The sequence below is a fragment of the Bos taurus genome, chromosome 23 (assembly GCF_002263795.3).
Source record: "Bos taurus isolate L1 Dominette 01449 registration number 42190680 breed Hereford chromosome 23, ARS-UCD2.0, whole genome shotgun sequence".
NCBI classification, from domain to species: Eukaryota; Metazoa; Chordata; class Mammalia; order Artiodactyla; family Bovidae; genus Bos; species Bos taurus.
The window spans coordinates 43,027,361-43,051,215 of NC_037350.1; the positions used below are offsets into that span (position 1 = coordinate 43,027,361).

Here is a 23,855-nt window from a genome sequence, read left to right on the forward strand (position 1 = left end):
CTTTTTTCTCATCCTGATTTTCTACCTTGCTGCTCATTTTCTCTTCCATCCTTGCATGAGTTCTTATTGTAAGCTATCCCCACCCCGAACTTGGAGTAAAGCAGTCAAACAGATAAACACTGAAAAGAAAATGTCCCAAACAAAGACAACTCTTGGGCTAACATTTTAGTACAATAAATTACCTGCATAGAGAGTGATTTTATTTTCCACCAAACCTTGCACAACAATCAGAAATACCCACGTTTTACCCCTCTGTTTCTATCTTTGCCCAAATAGCAGAAACACAATCAGGAGAATCACTTTGTTTTAGACAGTCTAATCACAAAGTTACCCAGTAACCAACCAAACACATCAGACTTATGTTCAGGATCAAACAAAATAACAGGAACTGACTTCAGAAGTCCTGTGACTTCTCCTTCTAAACACGGTTACTACTGTTGCTTCCAAGTCCCCATCAACCATCAGCAGTTTGGATTCCAGCCCAGCAATCAAAAGATATTTTCAGACTTTCCAGTATTTGGCTCACCATCCACAAGACTGCCTTCCCTGCTGGTGGCTTGGTACTTAGATGCGCTGAGATTTCTTCCTTCCCCAGGATGGCTATGAAACAGTTTCAGTTTCGTGAGGAGCGAGGGCTTCAGGAAGAGTCGTCCCACACGGCCCCTGGAAATGAAACCTGAAACAGAAGGACGAACACAGCAAAGTTATGAGCAAAATGAGCATTCTGCTTCAGCAAGTCAACTTTCTTAGTTACAGCCAGAATAAAATCCAGATTCTCATAGGAGTCTTAGGCATTTTGGAGCCCAGTTCTTTCATCGAGTTTCTGACATCGCCAAATGCAGACACTTCAGTATGGGTTGGCACCCTCATTCCCAAGGGAATTTGGGAAAGCAATTGCTTAGAATTTCAGTTCAGTTCGGTCACTCAGTTGCGTCTAACCCTTTGCGACCCAATGGACTGCAACACTCCAGACTTCCCTGTCCTTTACTATCTCCCAGAGCTTGCTAAAATTCATGTCCATCAAGTCAGTGATGTCATTCAACGATCTCATCCTCTGTCGTCCCCTTCTCCTCCTGCCCTCAATCTTTCCCAGCATCAGGGTCTTTTCCAGTAAATCAGTTCTTTGCATCAGGTGGCCAAAGTATTGGAGTTTCAGCTTCAACATCAGTCCTTCCAATGAATATTCAGGACTAATTTTCTTTAGGATGGACTGGTTGGATCTCCTTGCAGTCCAAGGGACTCTCAAGAGTCTTCTTCAACACCACACTTCAAAAGCATCAATTCTTTGGGGCTCAGCTTTCTTTATATTCCAACTCTCACATCCATACATGACTACTGGAAAAACCATAGCTTTGACTAGACGGACCTTTGTTGGCTATGTAATGTCTCTGCTTTTTAATATGCTGTCTAGGTTGGTCATAACTTTCCTTCCAAGGAGTAAATGTCTTTTAATTTCATGGGTGCAGTCACCATCTGCAGTGATTTTGGAGCCCACAAAAATAAAGGCTGCCACTGTTTCCACTGTTTCCCCATCTATTTCCCATGAAGTGATGGGACCAGATGCCATGATCTTAGTTTTCTGAATGTTGGGTTTAGAATTTAGGTGCCTATAAATGAGAATTTTATTTTAAGGAGGAAGGAGAGACATGATTGTATTTTGTGACTGTTTTGCCAAACCCATAACTCTAAGTTTTATAAACTCTTACACAACTACATAAAAGCACCTTCACTGGTACTAAGGACAACAGAAAATGAACCTCGTACACCAAGCAGACCATAAGGATCTTAACTGAGTCAGCTGGCTCACGCCAATCACTGAAATTCACAACTAGCCCTGACTTGTAGTTAAAAAGTAGGAAAAAGAGAAAGATCAAAGAAAGAAGAGGGAGAGAAAAGACGAAAAACCAATGATTTCTGCTTCCTTCAAGGGAAAATACTTATGACAGGAGGAAACAAAGAAACCAACTAATTCTACTGTGTTATTAATGAAAACCAGCTGAGCACGATTTAAAATTTAAAAAAAAAAGCATCTGGTCATATTACTTATTCTTGATACAACACAGATCAAGAATGTTCCCTCTGTGCCATGAATGGACGGCCCTGAGCAACTGGCATTTCTGATCCTTCTGCCTCCCCTCCCGCAGCCCCACCCCATCCCCACCACCCCCAGCACGAGGAAGGCTGCCCACTAGAAAGCTCCTCCCAGCACAGTCCCTTGAGGACTTACCAGGAAGCACAGCTAGGCAGAGAGCACTCAGGGACTTCCCTCGACTTGCACCTGTTCTTTTGTGCACCCCTATCCACATTCATCCTCCTCCCATTTACCAAAGCAAGCTGCACCTGACCTCACCCATCCCAAATCTTACATGGTGCCTCTTATCCCAGAATGTGAAAACTTAACCGGCTGCCAAACCAAGGGATGTTTGAAACACTGCTGTGGATCTGAGAAAACAAATGGTTTCTAAAGACTGGGTGATATATACAAACAGGGCCACTTCATTCTTGCTTCCAGTAAAACTGAAAGAGGCTCTTACAGAATTGCCAAACAGATCACTAAAGTTGATTCAAGAGGACTCTGGACATTTCAGCATATAAGATGGAAAGTGGTCCAAAATCTGAGTGGCCAGAACAAAATTCTTTCATGCCCGGGGTTTATGTGGCCCAGGTTTCTGAGTATTTTATGTATGGTATTGTTGTTGTTCATTGCCAAGTCGTGTCCAACTCTGCGACCCCATGGACTGCAGCCTGCCAGGCTTCCCTGTCCTTCACCATCTCCCAGAGCCTGCTCAAACTCATGTCCATTGAGTCAGTGATGCCATCCAACCATCTGGTCCTCTGTCGTCCCCTTCTCCTCTTGCCTTCAATCTTTCCCAGCATCAGGGTCTTTTCCAATGAGTCAGCTGTTTGCATCAGGTGGCCGAAGCACCGGAGTTTCAGCTTTAGCATTAGTCCTTCCAATGAATATTCAGGACTGATTTCCTTTAGCATGGACTAGTTTGATCCCCTGGCAGTCCAAGGGACTCTCAAGAGTCTTCTCCACACCACAGTTTGAAAGCATCAATTCTTTGGTGCTCTGCCTTCTTTATGGTCCAACTCTCACATCTGTACATGACTACTTAGTTTTTGCTTTTCTCTATAAAAAGAAAAAACTAAGAATTACAGTTGCCATTGAAAAGGTAAGTGTTTAGCTTGGAAAATCTGGGCCGCCACCCCTCAGACCAGAAATAGAGACACAGATACTCAAAACACAATTCCCCCCGCCCCACTCCAGGACAAGCTGCCAGGGTCACAGCAGCTCCCTTCTTCGAGCGACCTCTGCTTTGATGCTCACTAAGGAAGTCTGTCCTCTCAAGTCACATACTATCAGACACTTCACTGTTGGAAATGACGGCAGGAAAGAATGAAAGACTCCCGTGCCTGCAGGAACTCAGTCACTTGGCCACAGAGAAGCAGCCTGACTTCCAGCCCAGGCAAGGGGTGTCCGGGCCCAGTGTTTCACGTCCACCTCCAAGGTCACAGGACCCTGCAACCACATTGCAGCCAGAGTGGATCTAACCCCTCTCCACACACAGGCACGCACACCCACACCCACACACACGCACACACACAGTCCTGCTAGCTGCTGAGTTGATCAAAAACGGCTTCACTGAAATTTCACCTAAACTCAACCCTCCTTCCACATCCTACAGTAACTCCATCTTTTCCTCTGTTTGGAACACACAGCAGGGCTCTCTGGGGTCCCCTGCGCTGCGGTGATCAGGAAACTTGATCTTCCTAGGATACAGGTTTGTTTCCCACGACCACAGGCCTATTAGGGCTGCAGCATCATGAACCCTGCCTCCTTCTAATGCTACGCAGTACTCAGAGTGGATATGTATATGTCTCTGTCAGTCACTCAGTCGTGTCCAGCTCTTTGCGACCCTGTGGACTGTAAGTCGCCAGGCTCCTCTGTCCACGAGATTTCCCAGGCAGGGATACTGGAGTGGGCTGCCATTCCTTTCTCCAGGGGATCTTCGCAACCCGGTAATCGAACCCAGGTCTCCTGCATTACCAGGCAGATTCTTTACTGTCTGAGCCACCAGGGAACCCAGTGGACACTTGAACTAATTAAAAAACCTCATGCTCCACGCATCTACTAAGAGATGCACTTCCTATAGTTTGACTTTTATGGGATTATTAACCGAAATGTATTATTTGTTGTTTTCAACAACTACAGACGATAAATTATGGCAGTGATAATTCCATCCAGAGGAGCTTTTCCGTGGAACAAGTTTTAAGAAAACTGAGAATAAATAATTCATATACTTTGAAGCAGAAGTATAAAAGGATAGTCAACAAAAGATTTTCAAGCATAAAAATACATTAGTAAAAATTTCTGTGGTAGAAATAGGATGGATGGGGATACAAGTTTAAAGAGAAAAAGAAAAAAATGTGAAGGTTCTCACTGTGAAAAACCCGCTTACATATTTGTTTTCTAAATAATGATGGTGGGTGTCAAGTTGCTGTGTCATTCAGATTCGACAGGATACAATTAAAACCAGGACAACAGCAGCTTTACTTTTAAATGTCGGTATTCTATTTCTAGGGCTTCATTGGTGGCTTAGTGGTAAAGAATCCGCCTGCTAATGCAGGAGACTCAGGATAGATCTTTGGGCCAGGAAGATCCCCTGGAGGACATAGCAACCCACTCCAGTGTTCCTGCCTGGAGAATCCCATGGACAGAGGAGCCTGATGGGCTACAGTCCATGGGGTCGCAAAGTCAGACGCGACAGAGCAACTAAACCACCACCAGCAGGAGGATTATGAGTATGATTTATGCAACAAAGGCGAGCCCCAATCTGCAGATTCTTACTCAAAGGCCTTTGGCTCTATCAAAAAAAAAAAAAAAGTAAACGAATGCCCCTTTATGCTTTAAATGAAAATGAGATGCTTATGTGTCCTTTTTTCACTATTCTTGCTTTAAGTGACTGTTTTGGTTAAGGGCCAACTGGGGCCCCACTGCATGGACTAACAGGGTCCTACCAGCTACCTGACGATCTAGGCAGGCAGAGCAATGGCCTTCCCCATCAAATGCGGCCAACCGTAAATTACAAGTAACCTCTGCACCCTCCTGAGGAGTACAAACGTAAAGAAGAAACCATCTATGAAGCTGTTTTCTAGCTAAGAGTTCCTGAGACTTCTACACTCCGCCTGCAGGGCGCTGTCTCTGGGGACACGTGCCCCGCACACAGGTGACGTGCCCTCCACACACACTACTGACCACCTCCACCTCCTGGAGCCCCCTCCCCACCCCTCTCCACACACACTGGCCCCTTGCTGTCCCTCGGGCCTCCTGGGCTGGCTGCCACCTGGGGCCTTTGCCCAGGTGGTCCTGGCACCTGGCAGGCTCTTGGCCCAGAGGTCTCCTCAGCGAACCACTCCTCCTCCTCAGTGTTGCCAGATTCTTCTCTCTGAAACCCCCACCACCCACTGGATCCCGCGCCCGCCTGCTCCCCCTGCCCACTTCTACCTCTGCTTTTTCCCACAGCCGGATCCCACCTCTCATGGGCCACACAATTTGCATTTATTATCTTATCGTTCACTGTTTGCCCTTTGCGGCTAGGAGGCCATTTCACGTGGTAGGATTTTATTTTGTTTACTAATATATCCTATCCCAAGCACTCAGAACAGTATCAGTGGTAAAGAATCTTCCTGCCGATGCAGGAGACGCAGGTTCAATCCCTGGGTGGGGAAGATCCCTTGGAGAAGGAAATGGCAACCCACTCTAGTATTCCTGCCTGGAAAATTTCATGAAGCCTCCTCAGAGGAGCCTGAGCCTGGTGGGCGACAGTCCATGGGGTCGCAAAAGAGTTGGACACGTCTGAGTCATAAACAAGAACAAAGTCTAGGACATAGTAGGTGCTAAATAAACACTTGTGGACTTGGACTAAATTCCAAAGTTTAGAGAAATGGAAAGCTGCACGACTGGGGGTTGCAGGGAGTGGGGGGCCCACTGTCCTTGGAAGGCCTTGCACACCAGTCCTTTGGGCGCACTAATCCCATTTCTGCTTCAACAAATACACAGATCCTTACATGCCAAAGACCCCTGGGGTTGAGAAACAGTCAAAACCCTGATGCCTAAATCCCCAAATACCTAGTCTAATGGTTTCTCAGAAAATAATCCAAGATAACCATCTGGGACAGGGGAAATGACAAAAAACAAAACAGGAACTAATTAACACCTTGAAAATATTAACACATTTCGATGGGAGGCAAATACCATGACTCTGTTTCTAAATTAGAATTGGGGCAAAGAATCCAAACAACTTGGGCAAGGTCGAAGGAGTCTTGCGAAATCCAAATTGAAAATGTAGGCAGAAATAAATAAATACATAAAATGCAGGCATCATTTCCTGCAACCTATTTAGGTAACAAAGAAATCAGGTGAAAAGGCAGTATTATTTCAATTTTCATTTTTGCTACTAACCTAGAGCTGGGGCTGGCAAAATGTTTTCTGTAAAGAGTCAGAGACTTAATGTTTCATCTTTGCAGGCCAGACAGTCTCTGCTGCAACTCCTTACTTCCATTGTTTAAGTGCAAAAGCAGCCACAGACAATATAGGAACATGTGGCTGTGGCTGGGTGCCAATAAAACTTTATTTACAAAAATGTAGTGGTTGAGTTCGGAGAAGGCAAAGGCACCCCACTCCAGTACTCTTGCCTGGAAAATCCATGGACAGAGGAGCCTGGTCAGCTACAGTCCACGACATTGCAAAGAGTCGGACATGACTGAGCAACTTCACTTTCACTTTTCACTTTCATGCATTGGAGAAGGAAATGGCAACCCACTCCAGCGTTCTTGCCTGGAGAATCGCAGGGACAGCGGAGCCTGGTGGGCTGCCATCTGTGGGGTCGCACAGAGTCGGACACAACTGAATCTACTTAGCAGCAGTGGGTGAATCTGGCCTACAGGCAGTACTTTGCTGACCTCTGACCTAGGCTAGAGTTCAGCCAACATCCGTTACATGTGAGATGTGAGAAATTTCGGCCTTTGTTAAGATGCGTGTTTAAACCAGCTTCTCAGTCACTCTGGGTTTGGTTCCCTGTTTGAAAACCCAAGTAGGATGAGAAGATGACCACCCACGCCTCTTCTAAATGTCAGCTTTGATGATGCCCAGATAAAAGCATCGCTGGCTTCACTGGTCAGTTATACTCATCTGGGAAAATTCCCAGACGTGGTGGTACAGAGGGTCTTGGCTTCCAAAAAGGTCCACTGAGCATCTGTTGTGGTTCCTGCGGCTGGTGCTGTTCAGATCTGATCAAAGTCTCAGACCAGAAAGAGGCCTGTTTATTTGAACAGGGACACTGCAGGTTTTCAGGATGGGAAGCTGAAGAATTTTTGTTGAAGATGAGTAGCAGCTGAAGCAGGTTTGTGGTTTTGGGAGGCCCAACTTATGAAGTGATATCATTATACTCCAAGAATTTCGTCTGAACTTGCAGGGAAAACTGCCAAGTTCATTATCCTTTCACGTGAAGACGTACACAGTGGATGAATATCAGAATCACCCAGGAAGCGTATAAAAGAGGGGGCCCAGGCTACACCTTACACCAGTTACATCAGAATCTCCTGAGTGGTACCGTCATCAGATTTAGAAAAAAAATTTTTTTAAGATTTTTTATATGTGGACCATTCTTAAAGTCTTCATTGAATTTGTTACAATACTGCTTCTGTTATGTTCTGGTTTTATGGCCAAGAGGCATGTGTGATCTCAGCTCCCCGACCAGGGTGGAACCCACACCCGCTGCACTGGAAGGCCAACTCTTAACCTCTGGACCACCAGGGAAGTTCCCAGTCATCAGATTTTTTAAAATACGTAGTTGAGGTAAAAGTCACTGACTTAGGTAATGACAAGATGCTTCAGTAACGTTTTACATTTTACTTATTCATATTGATGTATTAGTTCATAGTCTACCTTATTCTGGAAAGGAAATGAGACTATTAAGAATATATAAACTACATTAAAAGGGAAGACAGAAAAGCAGGGGTGAAAAAAAGCAAGTAAAACAAAGGAGATGTAAACTAGAGCCTAGACTGAGACAACATGTGAATATCCTACGATAACCTGTACTTCCCACACAGATTTGCGGGGGCAGGATCAATATCATTAAATGGCCACAGGTACAAACATTCTTGGCAATAAGACCAGAGAGGATTTGCCCAGGGAGCCCCACGGAGAACAGCGGGTGACGGAGTTGTGTGTGGGTGTCTCCCTGGCTTGCGTGCTGAGTCTGCAGCTGACCGGCATCTAAATGCCATTACTATACTTAGCTTCAACGCATGAATAAGAGTAAAGTCTAAAGCATCAAAGAAGAACTTTCAAAATGTGAAAAACAAAAACCCTTTAGCAAACTCCCTGTAAAAAGACATGGCTACCTCAGTCTACAGTTAATGTGCTTTCTTCCATCAATCTACAACTAACACGTTGTTTTCTTCCCTCAAAGCAACTACAGACCAAATAAGAAAACACAAACTCTGTGTTACAAAACCAGGACAGCAGGTAAAATCTGCTTGGATGACCACGTCCAAACCCGCTCAGCGCTGTCCGCCTCCCACCCTGGTAACCCCGTACCTGAATCTTTCGGTGGCCGGGGTGGTTTCCATGTTGAATTCGGCCACTGGCACGCCGCGGGCTGACACTTGGGGGGCAAACATGGCCGCGGGATAGACCACGGAGGAAGTCCCCACCTACCGAGCAAACAGACGGAAGCGGACAAGCGACCACACGGTGGAGAAGCAGCGTCTTTGAAGAAAACCTTAACAGAAACTCAGACCAGTTTGTGGCTGCTGGTGTGAGGGAAGGTAAGCTGGGCGGGATAAATGGAGAATGTCTGGGGGACAAGAGGGGAGGGGGAGGCTCCCCTTTGGCTGATCCCTAGAATTTAGGAAGGATTTTTTTTCATGTTTAGTCACCAAGTCATGTCTGATTCTTTGCAACCCCATGGACTGTAGCCCTCCTGTCTCCTCTGTCCATGGAATTTCCCAGCACGAATACTGGAGTGGGTTGCCATTTCCTTCTCCAGGGGATCTTCCCGACTCAGGGATCAAACCCACGTCTCCTGCCTTGGCAGGCAGGTTCTTTACCACCAGTTACCTGGTATGAAAAAGAGAGCTGAGCTCGTGGCAAGAGTGGTAAAGAAATGATCTGATCATCACCCAAATTAGTTTTAGTTGTCTCTGCTCTTTGAAAAGATCAGGGAAGGCCGTGACTTACCACTAGACACAGGTCACAGAGGGCCAGCTCTTTGTCCACCTCCTCCAGGATGGCAGGGTCCAGGTTTTCTCCAAACCACACCACGTGAGGTCGCAGCAGGCCCCCACATCCTGCCTCTTCACACCTGTAAGAGTGTCATCCTTAACCCACTCCCAAGACCTACTCTTGAGAAGGCCTGCCTAGGTGGATCAGGGGAAATCATAAAGTCTCTATTGTGTCCAGATGCACTGGGGTGATTTGTTGGCGAATGTGTCTCAGCCAACCTTGAGAGACATAGCTTTCTCTTTCCCAGTTACTTCCTTCCACTCAGGCACAGCCGTGCTCACGGTTAGCTGGACCCAGGAGAACTACTGGACTCAGACTTGCCTTCAACACACAAACCACTTGCTAATGTCATCAATGACCTCCCTCATCTTCTCTCAAATTCACCTCTCTCTTGCCTTGTCGGTAGCCAAGTTCTCCTGTGTCAATTTCCCAAGATCTCTCGTCTTTCACTAGCTACTACCCTAGGTCATCTCTAGTCAACCTATTTATTTACGTTCTAAAATAATCTCCCTCAAACTCCATTTTCATCATATTAATTGCCTAATCAAGTTTATTTTAGATCAAAACTTTAGAATTTAGTCATGAAAACTTACTCTTTTAGGTCAAAACTCTGATTTTAGTAATGAAAATCCTTATTAAGAAAAATTCAAAAGGTTAAGTAAACCAGGGAAATGTTAGCATAGTTGCTCCTTAGGGAGTAATAATGTACTTTCACACATTCAGTGCTCTGAGTAGCTCTGCAGCAAAGCAAGATGCTTCAAACTTGGTTCACTCTAGTGGTTCCATATTTATTTGGGCATGTGACATCTTTTTTCTCCGAGTAGTGCCTATCAACATCACGTGGATCTACTGCCTTATGAAACACTTTGGGGAAGGCCATTTTAAGGTCAAGTTTTGAAAAATTGACATAAAAATCTTTCCAGGGTTTTTTGCTATTGCTAATCTGCACAAATTCTGCTCGGTCCCATAACTTTACCTCTGTGAGACCTCCTACGGCCTCCATAGCCCTGGATTAGTAACACTCATGAGGAGGAGAAGGGGAGGAGGACAGTAGCTGAGGCTTCCCGACCAGTTAGGTCCGAGATGCCAGCCACTATGCTTCACACACGCCGGGGGAATGTGTACAGCACAGCAGCTTCTGAAACGTTCCAGACCTCAAATGATCCCACCACAACACAGAGGAGAAAGGGAAGGACAGATGAACTTCTCTTAAGCCTGGTTTGGTTCACCCTTTGTCCTTTCGCCCTTGACCTCATGGGTCAGGGCTGGTTTCTGCATTGGCATGTTTCAGAGGCATCTCACCAAGTGAACTTAGATTTTGACTCCTACTAATTTTCTTTTTTTTTTCAAACTGGAGCACCAACACAGATCAAAGTCGTTTTACTCACCGGGGCAGTTTCTCCACTGGGATTCCGGCATCTTGAGTTTGGGGGTCTGGAGCCCTGAAGTAAGTAATATGAGAAAAGAAAGAATGTCACTGGTGTAATCAAAGAACATAGAAATAAAATAACCCATAAGATTGTCTTTGCCTGGCCATGTATGGCACAAAACTCCTGATGAATACACACTGGCTTATAAGAGGATGAGGAGGGTAGACACAAACAATTGATTATCAGTGGTTCTACCTCAAGAGAGGGAATATGTATGGGAGAGCGGGGAGTAATACTGTTGTGCTAAGGAGAGTTTCATGATTTGCATCATATATGTCACTGCAATTTCAATCACTTGCAATGATATTATATTAATAAGTTACTTGTATGACTTATACCAATGGCTAGGTAGAATTTTTCTCAATATTTTGAGTCTACTCTTAATTTTTCCCCCAATTATAATATTTACAATAGTAAATGTTCACCATAGACACTTTGGAAAGTTCAGAAAGATATAAAAAAGAAATCAAAATTGCCATACTACTACTGTCCCTGTTAATATGTTGTTGATTTTCTTCTGGACGTTTATCTATATACAGATACATCAACATGGTGAGGGTGGATGTGTGTTTAAATACAAAGTTGGGATCATAATGTATAGAGTTAGAGCCTGTTATTTTCACTTATTTTAACCTGTGAGCAAAATATTTCCCTTACAATACAGCTGTACTGTCTCTAGCTTTATGTCTCATAAATATACATGGGAGTCATAGATAAATGTTCAATTTCTTCATGTTTATAGTCAACTGAAGAGACAAAACAACACACCTATTCCAGAGTGCAGTATAATTACCCTTTTCCTGATAAGGCTGGACAAATTGGACTCTTATAGTTCTCAGCCACAACTCCACAAGAGGTACATCGAGTTTTAAATAAGCTACCTGAAAAACACAAGTTGAACAAGACCGGAATTTAGTATAATCGGGAGCAACTGACTCCATGTCTAAAAGAATACAAAATGATTTCGTTTCTACACATCACTTTAACAAATGCACCCATCCCAGCTTTCATGGGAAACATCAAGGCATGTAGTGAGATGGAAAAAGCCAGAACACATGCCCTCCTGGACTTCGTAATCTGGAGAGGAGCAGGGACAGGAAGTAAGTTACTGCATGACCAAGGAGCTCTCTGATCACCCCAGTGTTCAGGTGGAATTCAAATGTGCAGCAGGGCAGAAGAAGCCAACCTAAACCTACGGGCAGGATTTCCTGAGAACATGCCTGACAGAGGCTAGTAGCTTGGGATATGTTTTACAAAATCTTAATTTTGACTTAGTAAAGCTTAAATCTTTTCTACAAAAGCAGCTCAATAAATAATCAACTAATAAATGAAGAAAATAATCATTAAAACTAGCAAAGACTTACTGAGCTTAACCCATAAAAGGTGACCTCAGTTCACCACATGGTCACCATGTGCCCAGCGCTGAGCAGGTCACATGGCAGGGGACACATGCTGGTCCATTCTCTCCAGGGCTCCGTCTTTGAGAAACCACCCCCTTCTCTGTCCCACGCCAAGTTGATGGAGCTGTCAGTCACGTTCCCCAAATACAAGCTGGGGCACAAATTCCAGACTGGTCTAAGTGTGGCATCCTGTCCTCCAGCAGGAGTGTTTGGTCAAAAAGGATAATGATGGTCAGGCCATCCAGAGATTTATTTTCTGAGGAGATGGTTAAACTGGAGGAAGGGAGCGTGCAGCCCCACTGGGTCACTGCTTCTGGAAATTCTGCAATTTGAAATGCATTTCTTTGGACTGAATTTTTGTAGAGTATTAAATGGCTTCTATGGATGGCTCAGCAGTAAAGAATTTACCTGCAATGCAGGAGATGCTGGTTCAGTCCCTGGGTCAGGATGATCCCCTAGAGAGGGAAATGGCAACCCATTCCAGTATTCTTGCCTGGGAAAGCCCACAGACAGAGGAGCCTGGTGGGCTACAGTCCAAACGGTAGCAAAGAGTTGGACACAACTGAGCGGCTCAACACAGCATCACAGACTATCAAATGCCCTTGGGAAGAAATTCTGGCATACCCATTTATGCTCTTGTGTAAACAAATTTATTTGATTTTCAGTGAGAAGAGGGAAGAGGAGGGTGTCAGTGAAAGCTGAGAAGGGAAACCAGAGGGACCCCAGACAAGCTCCTCGGTGTCACAGACCCAGTGGGCTCCCAAGAGGGAAGGTCACTAAGCTGGCAGCCCCCTTAAGGCTCCAGGGTGGAGGAGGAACACAGCCAGAGCAGACAGTGCCCATGGTGCGGGGTGGGACAGGGACAGTAAATGGATCTCCCAGGGATGCCAGGCCTTCGCAGCCTGAATCCTGCTAGAGCCCCAGCCGTTCAATGGCTCAAACCTCCCACTTCCCGGCGCCCAGGTGGGGGTGGAGTGGGGGCCATCTGGGAGCACAGGGCCCCCTCAACAGGACCCCCAGGGAGGGGAGAGCACGCAGGGATGCAGACCTGCATGGCCAGGTGGTCTGCGCACCAGACCCCGGGGTCCTGGCACCATGCTGCTCTGACTCGGTGGACCCAGCTGGGCCCCAGCAGAACGTGTGTTTTCAAGTCTGGTTTCCCCTTCCCATGGAAGACTGAGGGCCTCTCACCATGGATTTCCAGAAGGTTCTTGGTGCCAGCCTTGCGGTGCAGCTCGTCGATGTTCTGGGTGATGACCACCACCTGTCGGCCCTGCCTGTGCAGCCGGGCCTGGCACTCGGCGATGGCCAGGTGCCCGGCGTTGGGCTCCGTGCTCTGCACCACCTCCCGCCGGTAGTGGTAGAACTCCCACACCTGGGACGGGTTCCGGGCGAAGGCCTGCGGGGTGGCCAGGTCCTGGGGGGCAGGCAGGAGGCGGGGGTCAGGGGGGAAAGAAGGGCTGATGCTCTGAAAGCTGGGCCGTGAGGGCACTGGACTTGGGTGGGAGGACACCCCCGTGCACCCTTGGCTGTGGGCAGGCAGGCACACAGTTCCGGGGGGGTGTCGAGGGAACACGTCCATGTAGGTTCACATGGGCGGGGCCCAGGGCTCCTCAGGAGCCCTGGAGAAATTAGGTTTAATTTCCCCAGCAAGATCGTAACCCGTCCCATCTTCCACTCAGGTGAGCTACAAACATAGAGCAACACATGGGAAGGTAACTTAGGCTGGAAGCCATGTTTTCATGGAGCTCCGCGTGACATGATAGCTATCTCATTTATCCAGGAAGAAAAGTAAAATGCAAAACACCCAACTGAGCTATAATGGCCATAGTGGGAAAACTCGGTTTTTGTAACTACAATTATAGGCACACACACACATACAACTACACATTAAAAAAATATACATTATAGTAATAGGATATATAAAATATACATTTTTAAAAGTACGATTCCTCCAAACTTCCCTGATGGTACAGTAGATAAGAATCCACCTGCCCAATGCAAGGGACATGGGTTTGATCCCTGATGAGGGAACAAAGATCCCGCCCGTGTACAGCGCAGCCAAGATAAATAAATAAAAATAAATACTTGACAAAATAAAGTAAAAAAAAAAAAAAAAGAAATGTTATACACCTTGACTGTGGTGGCAGTTGTACCACTATATATACATCTGTCAAAACTCACTGAACTGTACACTTAAAATTGGTGATGTTTATTGCATGTATGTCTCAATAAAAATTGAATTTTAAAAACTCCATGCCCCCAGAGAACTTATATTCTAATGACTTTTGTACAAAGTTTTGAGCATCAAGGCCTAAGCCTTTAACAACTCAAGACTGGTTTTCATTTTGAAAGTTCACAGGAACTTTTAAAAAATGTGTAATTCTTAATTTCAACATGAATAGAAAAGTAATGAATTATGCTAACCAAAGTGTCCCGGTTCCACTTTGGTTACCAGAGGAAATCCAATTGTTATCTGAATAAGGATAATCAATACACGCCGAGAAAGAAAGAAAAGAGACGGCTTTGCTGAGGTTTTAACCCTATGGACTTTGTGTCTATGCCAAAAAGAACAGGATAAAAGGGTCACAGTAAATTTCAAAACGTTCCCCTCTGATAGAGATTCTGAGTCAAACTGTTAAAAGGCTTCATTCAGAAAGAGCCTTTCAGAATTCTGGAAACATTACCAACCTGGGCTTTCCATTTTCTCCAGTAACCTCCTGCTCCTCTGAACGTTGGAACCCCACTCTCAGCACTGATGCCAGCCCCGGAAATGACGACTATGTGCTTGGCTTTTGCAAAACACTTCCGGAAGTCAGCCATATCTAAAGAGAGGAAAGTCTTGGTCAATCCAGGGTTTCATTTGGACATTTACGTCCCAGTTCAAATGCCTGTATTTTGAAACTTGACCTTGCGTGAAATTATACTTTTAAGATAACCAAATAAAAATCTTCCCATGCAATGAAGATGGCCCTGTGCACCTAATATGTGAGAGTACAGTGTTTGCAGAAAGGGGCGGGGGTCTGGGGTGAACAGCCTGAGCTCTGAGCTCCACTCTGCCCACTCCCCCCGCAACCCACCATCTCCCATGAGTGGGATCCTATGTGAACCGCTGACCCTCTGCTGTCTGGGTCTCCTTAGCTGTTACACGTGCACAAGCGTGCTTTCCCGAGACAGCGGGGCTGCTGTGAGGATTAAAAAAGGCTTCCCAGGTGGTACAAAGGTAGAGAACCTGCCTGCCATGCAGGAGACGCAAGAGGCGTGGGTTCAATCCCTGGGTTTGGAAGATCCCCTGGAGAAGGAAATGGCAGCCTGCTCCAGTCTTCTTGGCTGGGAAATCCCATGGACAGAAGAACCTGGCAGGCTACAGTCCATGGGGTCGCAGAGTTGAAACTGACTGAGCGCGCACACGCGCACACACGCGCGCGCACACACACACACACACACACACAATGAGTGGGAATGTATCTTCCTTCTTAAAAGTAAAAGCAAGCTTGTGTGGTGTGAGGGCTGACCTCAGGCCCACTGGACCCCAAAAGTGTCCCTTCCTCCCCAAATTCACTTCCCTTGGAGGATCCTGCTAATTCCAGCTTCCCTCAGCATCACTACCAGGGTGAGGATGAGAGCCCCTCCCCATGAACAAATGCTCCGTCCCACTCTGGACACACTCTCCTTTACAGCTTAAGGGAGACTTGGTCTTTTTAACAAGACGGCCCCGGAGACCTGGGGTAACAGAAGGGGACTGAACGCACAGAATGACACGGCAGCAGGGAGTCGTGGTCACAGCCTGAAGCTTGCGCCCCAGGACACAAGGGCTGGCCCTCCATCTCCAGGCATCCTCCTGCCCAAGCTCAGACCCACAAGGGTCGGAGCTCGCCTTCCATGAGGGCTCCCTGTGTCCAGGCTCTGTGCCAAGCACTTGGGCATCACAAGGTGGCCTGAGCCAAATATCATCATCCCAGGATAAGGATGAAGAGCCAGACTGGGAACTCCGTTGTCTCTCCTGGCAGCGGAGACTGAGTCCTGGCACAGCCTGTGGCTCTCGCTGTCCCGGGTACTGCAGCTCTGCAGCCTTTGTGCGCGGGATAAGGAAAGGTTGTGTCCCAACCAGCCAGGCCTGAGTGGTTCACAAGCTGTGGAAGTCCCCCTCCACTCCCTGCGCCAGGAGAAGCCAGTGTGGACCAGCATTGCCTCTGGCTGGCCCAGACCACCCAGTCAGGGTCTGCCAGGCACAGGCCATCTTCCAGGTGCAGCCAATCTGTGCTGAGGCACTGAAGGTTTGAACAAGACCAGAAGCAGGTTCCTCGGTTGATGGAGTGGGCTCTCTGGTCTCCCCAGGAGACAGTGGCGACCAAGGCTAACTAACTCTTGGATGAATCAAGAGCCCCTCAGACATGAAACCAGTGATGGAGAAAAGGAAGGAAGAGAGTGGGCTGCAGAGGGAGGTGATGTCACCATGTATGAAAGACCTACTTGAACTTGGACGAGCCATTGTTAGGCAAATCTTGGTTTGTGTGGAGACTGGAGACTTCAGTCCACAATACAGCTGGGAAAACAATCGGTTCCGGATGATCCAGAGAGGTGGCATCAGGTTTTCTGTGTTGCACTAACAATTGAGATGGACTTTAGAAAAACCACAAAACAAACAGAAACAATCAGAAAACACTCATATTTCTACAAATATATATATATACACACACACACACATATGGGCTTCCCAGGTGGCACCAGTGGTAAAGAACGGGCCTGCCAATTCAGGAGCTATAGAGGTGTGGGTTTGATCCCTGGGTCCGGAAGATCCCTAGAGGAGGGCACAGCAACCCACTCTAGTATTCTTGCCTGGAGAATCCCCATGGACAGAGGAGCCTGGTGGGCTGCAGTCCAGTGGGTCACAAAGAGTCAGCCACAACTGAAGCGACTTAGCATGTGTATACACATACACACATATATAAAAGAATAGCCTTAACAAAAATGTTCAGTAGCAATCTTCATGGTTCACACAAACACCATCTAAACTGGCAATTTACAGTGTGTACTCTTAAGTGTGCTTGATCATGGAAAAAGCAAGAGAGTTCCAGAAAAACATCTATTTCTGCTTTATTGACTATGCCAAAGCCTTTGACTGTGTGAATCACCACAAACTGTGGAAAATTCTTCAAGAGATGGGAATACCAGACCACCTGACCAGCCTCTTGAGAAACCTGTATGCAGGTCAGGAAGCAACAGTTAGAACTGGACATGGAACAACAGACTGGTTCCAAATAGGAAAAGGAGTACGTCAAGGCTGTATATTATCACCCTGATTATTTCACTTATATGCAGAGTACATCATGAGAAACACTGGACTGGAAGAAGCACAAGCTGGAATCAAGATTTCTGGGAGAAATATTAATAACCTCAGATATGCAGATGACACCACCCTTATGGCAGAAAGTGAAGAGGAACTCAAAAGCCTCTTGATGAAGGTGAAAGAGGAGAGTGAAAAAGTTGGCTTAAAGCTCAACATTCAGAAAACGAAGATCATGGCATCTGGTCCCATCACTTCATGGGAAATAGATGGGGAAACAGTGGAAACAGTGTCAGAGTTTATATTTTTGGGCTTGAAAATCACTGCAGATGGTGACTGCAGCCATGAAATTAAAAGACACTTACTCCTTGGAAGGAAAATTATGACCAACCTAGATAGCATATTCAAAACCAGAGATATTACTTTGCGAACAAAGGTCCGTCTAGTCAAGGCTATGGTTTTTCCAGTAGTCATGTATGGATGTGAGAGTTGGACTGTGAAGAAGGCTGAGCGCCGAAGAATTGATGCTTTTGAACTGTGATGTTGGAGAAGACTCTTAAGAGTCCCTTGGACTGCAAGGAGATCCAACCAGTCCATTCTAAACGAGATCAGTCCTGGGTGTTCTTTGGAAGGACTGATGCTAAAGCTGAAACTCCAGTACTTTGGCCACCTCATTTGAAGAGTTGACTCATTGGAAAAGACTCTGATGCTGGGAGGGATTGGGGGCAGGAGGAGAAGGGGACGACAGAGGATGAGATGGCTGGATGGCATCACTGACTCGATGGACATGAGTTTGGGTGAACTCTGGGAGTTGGTGATGGACAGGGAGGCCTGGCGTGCTGCGATTCATGGGGTCGCAAAGAGTCGGACACGACTGAGCGATGAACTGACTGACTGACTGACTGACTCTTAAGTGCTCTAAGGTGCCTGGAACAGTGGTTTACAAAGTATGGTTCCCAGACCAGCATCATCCCGAGATCTCATCAGAAATGTAAAGTCATAGGCTCCACTCCAGACCCACCGAAACAGGAACTCTTCAGGCAGGGCCCCCATCTGTCTCCAGGTGATTTTGATGAACACTCAAGTTTGAGAACCACAGCCTTAGAGGTTTAGGAAGGAGTTAGATGGGAGAATTCATTTGAAAAACAGGTTGATACTTTTAAAAAGGTATGAGAGCCACTGGCTTGACTTTGAGTCAAAATACAGTTTCTTTGAGAATGTAAATTCTAACTGAGATCTGAATGAGGCCGGAAAGATATGTATCATAACAACAAATAGGATTAAGATGAGTCATGTCAAAGAAATCTGTGAGTCTTAAAGCACATTGACTAAATCTTTATCTATCCCTAAGGAGTTAGACAGAGATAATGGAGAAAGACAAAGACACAGAGAAAGGCAATATTCAGATCCATGACATCAAAAGGGTAACTGACATATCTGACTTTTACCTAGTAGAAGAATGCAAATTGTTGGAAGAACTCAGGATTAAAGGTCTGTAGGTATAGGAAAAATAGAAAAATAACACATTTCCCAATATTTTACAATCCTTTTGGAGAACAACTTATCAAAATTACACATGCACTTTCCCTTTGACCTAGCAATCCCATCTGGACATTTTTACAACAGTGAGACTTGCACACATCCAACATGACATATCTACAGGGTTGTTCTTTAGACTATTGTGATTAATAGGAAGAGACTAGAACAACCTATGTGACCATCTACAGGGGATGAGTTCAATAAACAAGGACACATTCACAATGCACAGTGCAGTTGCTGTAAAAAAAGAATGCATGTATGATTCTGCCTGTATGACATTCTAGAGTACAAAGAGTACTTATTTGCGTGTGTTTTAAAAAAAAAAATGGAAGAATTCCCAAGACATTAGTAACAAGAATGAGGATGAGAATCAGGATGTATGGAGACGAGAGTGGAAGCAAGGATTTTCAGTAGATGTGTTTCTATGCTATTTGCATTGTCCGGTGAAATGTGCTCTCCGGTTAAAGTCTAGGAACACACCTGCAGCTGAGCAAGTGCGAGGACGGAGGAGCTCACGGTGAGGAGCTGCAGGCTTATTGGTGACGTTGGTGGTGGTGGCTTAGTTGATAAGTAGTGTGTCTTTTGCAACCTCATGGACTGTAGCCAGCCAGGCCCCTCTCTCCATGGGACTTCCTCGCAAGAATACTAGAGTGGGTTGTCATTTCCTCCTCCAGGGGATCTTTCCAACGTAGGGATGGAACCTGAATCTCCTGCATTGCAGGCAGATTCTTTACCAGTGAGTCACCAGGGAAGCCCATCTTGATGAAGTTAGGACTCAGAAAAGGATTTGGGCTTGTGTTGGGTAAGGCTAGGGAGAGTCATGGAAGGAGGCTCTGATCTACGCTGGATGTTGTCTGGGAAGTTTCCTTTTATTGGATATTTCAGTGAACATGATCTAAAGAGGAAGGAGTGAAGTAAAGCTTGAGCTGGGATTGGTCAAGGGGCAACAGGCCGTCCTATTAGCCAGCATAGGAGGGTGTTTTGTCATTTTTGTGGTTTACAGCAAGTTCTTATTTATATCTGGTTTCAGACCTAATTATGAAGTTGTCTTACTTTTGTCCTGCTTCATCATGATTACAGTGTAGCCTTGTTTGATGTTGGTGTCCTGTGAAATTATTTACGTTCAACAGGCCTAACAGATAGTGGCGGGTCAAAAGCTGGAAGCAAACCAAAGGCCTATCAATTTATGAATGGATAAACAAACTGTGGTTCATCCATAACAGGTATAGCTCATCACTGGATGTGTTTCATCCAGGGAAATACTATTCGGCCTTGTAGCTAAAAACTACAAGTTTAGTTTAACTAAAAGTGTAAGTTTTAGTTCTGTAGTTAAAACTTAAAAAGGTACTAAAACGCTGGAGTATTTCAAACTGCTGCTGATTGTCAACTGGAAATTAGATAAAATTCGAAATTGTAATATTAAATAAAAAACATTTACAAGACAAAAAAATCGAGTTTTTTTAATGAATGTGGGAATTGTTTTGCTAAATTTTCCATTAATTTACAAGATATTCTCCAAGTCTCTCAGTAAATGTGAAAACAAAGGAGAGGTTTAAAAAAAAAACTTTAAAAAAATAAAAAATAAACACCGTTTCAGAACTGTGCCACCTGAAATTTATCTCCACGGTTTGCAAACGCTCAGAAGTCTATTTTCAATATGCTTTGTTGCTGCTGTTTAGTCGCTCAGTCGCGTCTGACTCTTTTCAACCCCGTGGACTATAGCCAGCCGGGCTCCTCTGTCCATGGAATTCTCCAGCCAAGAATACTGGAATGGGCTGCCATTTCCTTCTCCAGGCTATCTTCCCAACCCAGGGATACAGCCAGCGTGTCCCGTATTGGCAGGCGGATTCTTTACCACTGTGCCACCTGGGAAACACTTTCAAGACGCTACTGCAAAGTATTCATCAGAAGAATCCTCTGTGTCAATATTTATGTGCTTTTCTGGGGGATCAGAGTGGGCAGTTCTAGCTGCCACAAACTCACAACCCAATTCAAATGCTAAAGCAAATACCCGGAGGGTAAGAAGGCCCCCGCTGTGCGGAGTCACAGGAGGAGGACATCAGTTTGTATGGTCCAAAAGCCCTCAGGGTGAAAAGTGCCCTGGGTAAAGCCTCCAATTATCCTGCCCTGATTTGACTCTCAGGTGGCAAGTAAGGCCTCAGGGAAGAAAATAAACTCATTCATTGTAGTCATTGGGAGCTTTCTGAGTGCAGAGTAGGTTTCCAAACACTGATATTAGTCTGGGTGAATGGCAATCCTCACTTAACCAGGCTTTTTTCGGAAACCTGAAACTCACCTACCCAATTAGAAAGTCAGAAAAATGTCTCTATGTTCCCTGTTGAGAAAGGGGGCACCCCACCAATTCCTAAAAATACAATAATACAATACAATAAATGTAAGGTTATATGAGGAATTCGAGAGAAAAAGCATTTACAAAACATTAATTTAAAGTACATCGCCAGGGAACTACAAAAACTCCCACGGGTGTTCAATAAATACTTTTTGAACACCTATGAGCCAAACAAATGCAAAGTACCAGGCCCCAGCTATCAACACTGGGAGACTTACTTCCTCTCCCCAGTCCACCGCTGGCTCTTGTCTTGGTCACCAGCCGGCTCCACCGTGCTAAACCCAGCGGTCCACCTGGATCAGGTCCAGCCTCTGACCCCTTTGATCACCTCTCGGGGAACCACTCGCTGCTCCCGGTTTTCCTCCTACCTCGCTGGATCGCCCACCCTCCTGGGGCTTCACCACTGCACCCCGCCTCGGATGTCCAACACAAGGCTCCCAGTTCACAGTCAAGCCTCAACTCTTGAACGTTCCCCAAAAGCCTTAGGTCGCCATCCTCCTTGGCCCCCACTTCTCCCTTCGGCTCACGTCTCACACCCATACAACCCGATAAACCCCAGCAACCGTGTCCCAACCCGGCCGCGCCTCCCACGCCCATCACCCGGTCCAGGCCGCCCCATGTGCCACCCGGCCTGAAGCAGGGCCCGGAGGGCCTCTACTCAACGGGTCACCCTGCCCCGAGTCCCCCGGGCCACCCCCTCCTCCACGGCGGCCTACCAGGCCCATCAGCCCCGGGCACTTGACTTTCCAACCTCGTTTCTGGTCCCCTCCCTCGCCTCTCCGGCCGCAGCTAGGCCCCGGCGCTGTGCCGGGAAGACCCCCGATCTCCGGCCTCCGCCCGCGTGTCTGCCGGGGGGTTTTGGGGGCTGCCAGCTGGATCCACCCGAAGAAACGGGGTCCGCGCCCCCTTCCCTTCCTCGCCCTACCCCCTCGCCCTCCCCGTTTCCCACCCCACCTCCCCTTTCCCCACCCCCCCTTCCCCTTTGCCCCTTCGCCTACCCCCACCCTCGCGGACCCCGGAACCCGCCTATGCAATTGACCCGCGCATGCGCGCCGCGGTGGCCCGCCCCCGCCACCCCGCGCCCGCCCCGGGAGCCCCCCTCCACGGCGCCCACCCGGCCCCGCTGTGCTGGATCGCGACCCTCGGAGTCCAAGGAGGCGGCGGAGAGCACGGCCCGGCCTCGGCGCCCACGCACCTGTAGGAGGCGGGGACCGCGGTGGATCCCCGGCGCGGGGGCTGGACAACGAGCCTGGGGGCGGAGCGGCTCGAACCACCTGCTCGGGGCTGCAGCGGCCCCTATCGGAGGCCCACACCTGATCCGGCTCCCGAGCCCTGGAGGCCCTTCCCTGGGCCTGCTCGTCGCACAAGATTGTTTCTTTGCATTTCTTTCTTGGGGGGAGGGGCGGCGGGGGAAGGGACGGGCTGTTGCTTCGTCTTTGTGAGCTTCGCAGACGTGTCGTGAAAGACGTATGAGCTGCTTTCTTCTTTGAGACTGCAGCTGGACCGCACTACTTGGCCACAGAGCATGTGAAATATTGGGGTGGCTTTCCCCGAAACGGTATTTCCAATGAAGGTTAGCAGGGGTTCCCAGGCCTGCCCGCCAATGACGAGCGCTGATGCTGAGATCCTTTCCCTGCGTCGGAAGGGACCAGTTTCCAGGCCTCGAGTACTCTGTGATCTCCGTGGCTCCCCGGGTCTAATCGCCCTTAAAAGCAGTCATCTTTCTTTGTCTTTGATTCTGTCTTACCGCCAGAACTAATTTTCCGAGAATAGAATTGTTTGTGGACTGGCCAGAATCCTAAAGGGAGGTGGTCTGAGAACTTGGGTGCATAGAATGTGATGTTAGGATTTGTTTTTCCAACTCTGACCTCAACCACCCCCCTCAGTGTGACTGGAAGTCCCGCCCGCTTTGGCCCTCTTGCTCCGGCAGGTTATATCAGTCTCCGGGGGCCCTATGGGGTCCAAGAAAATTGGAGAAGGGTCTTATGTCTGGCTGCTACTTTTTCTGTAACAAGTATATGGCACTTTGTACCAGACACCTCTAAGTCTTAACCAGTTAAAATCTTCCCCACCCAGTAAAAGATATACAGTTATTCCCACTTTATAAATAGGGAAACTGAGGCACAAGGCGGTCAAGTAACTAGTCAAGATAGGCTGTTGAATAGCAGAGCTGGGGTTTGAGCCTAAATGCTTTGGCTCCAGCCACAAGGGTCTGCACCACTGTCTGTACTGCCTCTCATTGACATGTTAAGCTGCTTTTTGTGGTTTTGATGTTAGTCATCAGGTGTCAATCATTGTCTTCATTCAGACACTGGGGGGAGGGAGGGCACACTGTTGGGGAAGCCCTGTGCCCATCACTGCAACCTTCCATGGCACCACCCACAGGTTGGATCCCTTCTGGGGCATCACACTCTATCAAGGCCCAGGGGTCACCATCCACAGCTACCCACTACATATCCCTTAAAACCACATACCTTCTTCCAGGCTTAGAAAAGCTGACTCTTCTGCCAATATCAGGCTGCTTTCTCTTCTTGAAACATCAACCACTATCCTT

General features: G+C 47.0%; 1 protein-coding gene across 10 annotated transcripts; it reads right to left on the minus strand.

Annotated features, from left to right (window-relative positions):
• Window positions 1-163: 163 nt before the first annotated feature.
• On the minus strand, window positions 164-23,090 carry SIRT5 (sirtuin 5). 10 transcript variants are annotated; one of them, NM_001034295.2, is made up of 10 exons: window positions 22,497-22,519; window positions 21,520-21,594; window positions 16,599-16,731; window positions 14,817-14,950; window positions 13,317-13,542; window positions 11,519-11,606; window positions 10,684-10,737; window positions 9,251-9,374; window positions 8,609-8,724; window positions 164-676 (listed from the first exon to the last, which is right to left on the minus strand). In NM_001034295.2, the coding sequence occupies exons 3-10, from the start codon at window positions 16,711-16,713 to the stop codon at window positions 601-603; spliced, it is 933 nt and encodes a 310-aa protein (NP_001029467.1). In that variant the 5' UTR covers window positions 16,714-16,731; window positions 21,520-21,594; window positions 22,497-22,519; the 3' UTR covers window positions 164-600. The 10 variants fall into 10 exon arrangements, with proteins under 10 accessions (NP_001029467.1, XP_024839244.1, XP_059736243.1 ...); XM_024983476.2 differs by having other exon boundaries at window positions 16,599-16,748; window positions 22,497-22,515; XM_059880260.1 differs by lacking the exon at window positions 22,497-22,519 and adding an exon at window positions 22,018-22,230.
• Window positions 23,091-23,855: the final 765 nt, after the last annotated feature.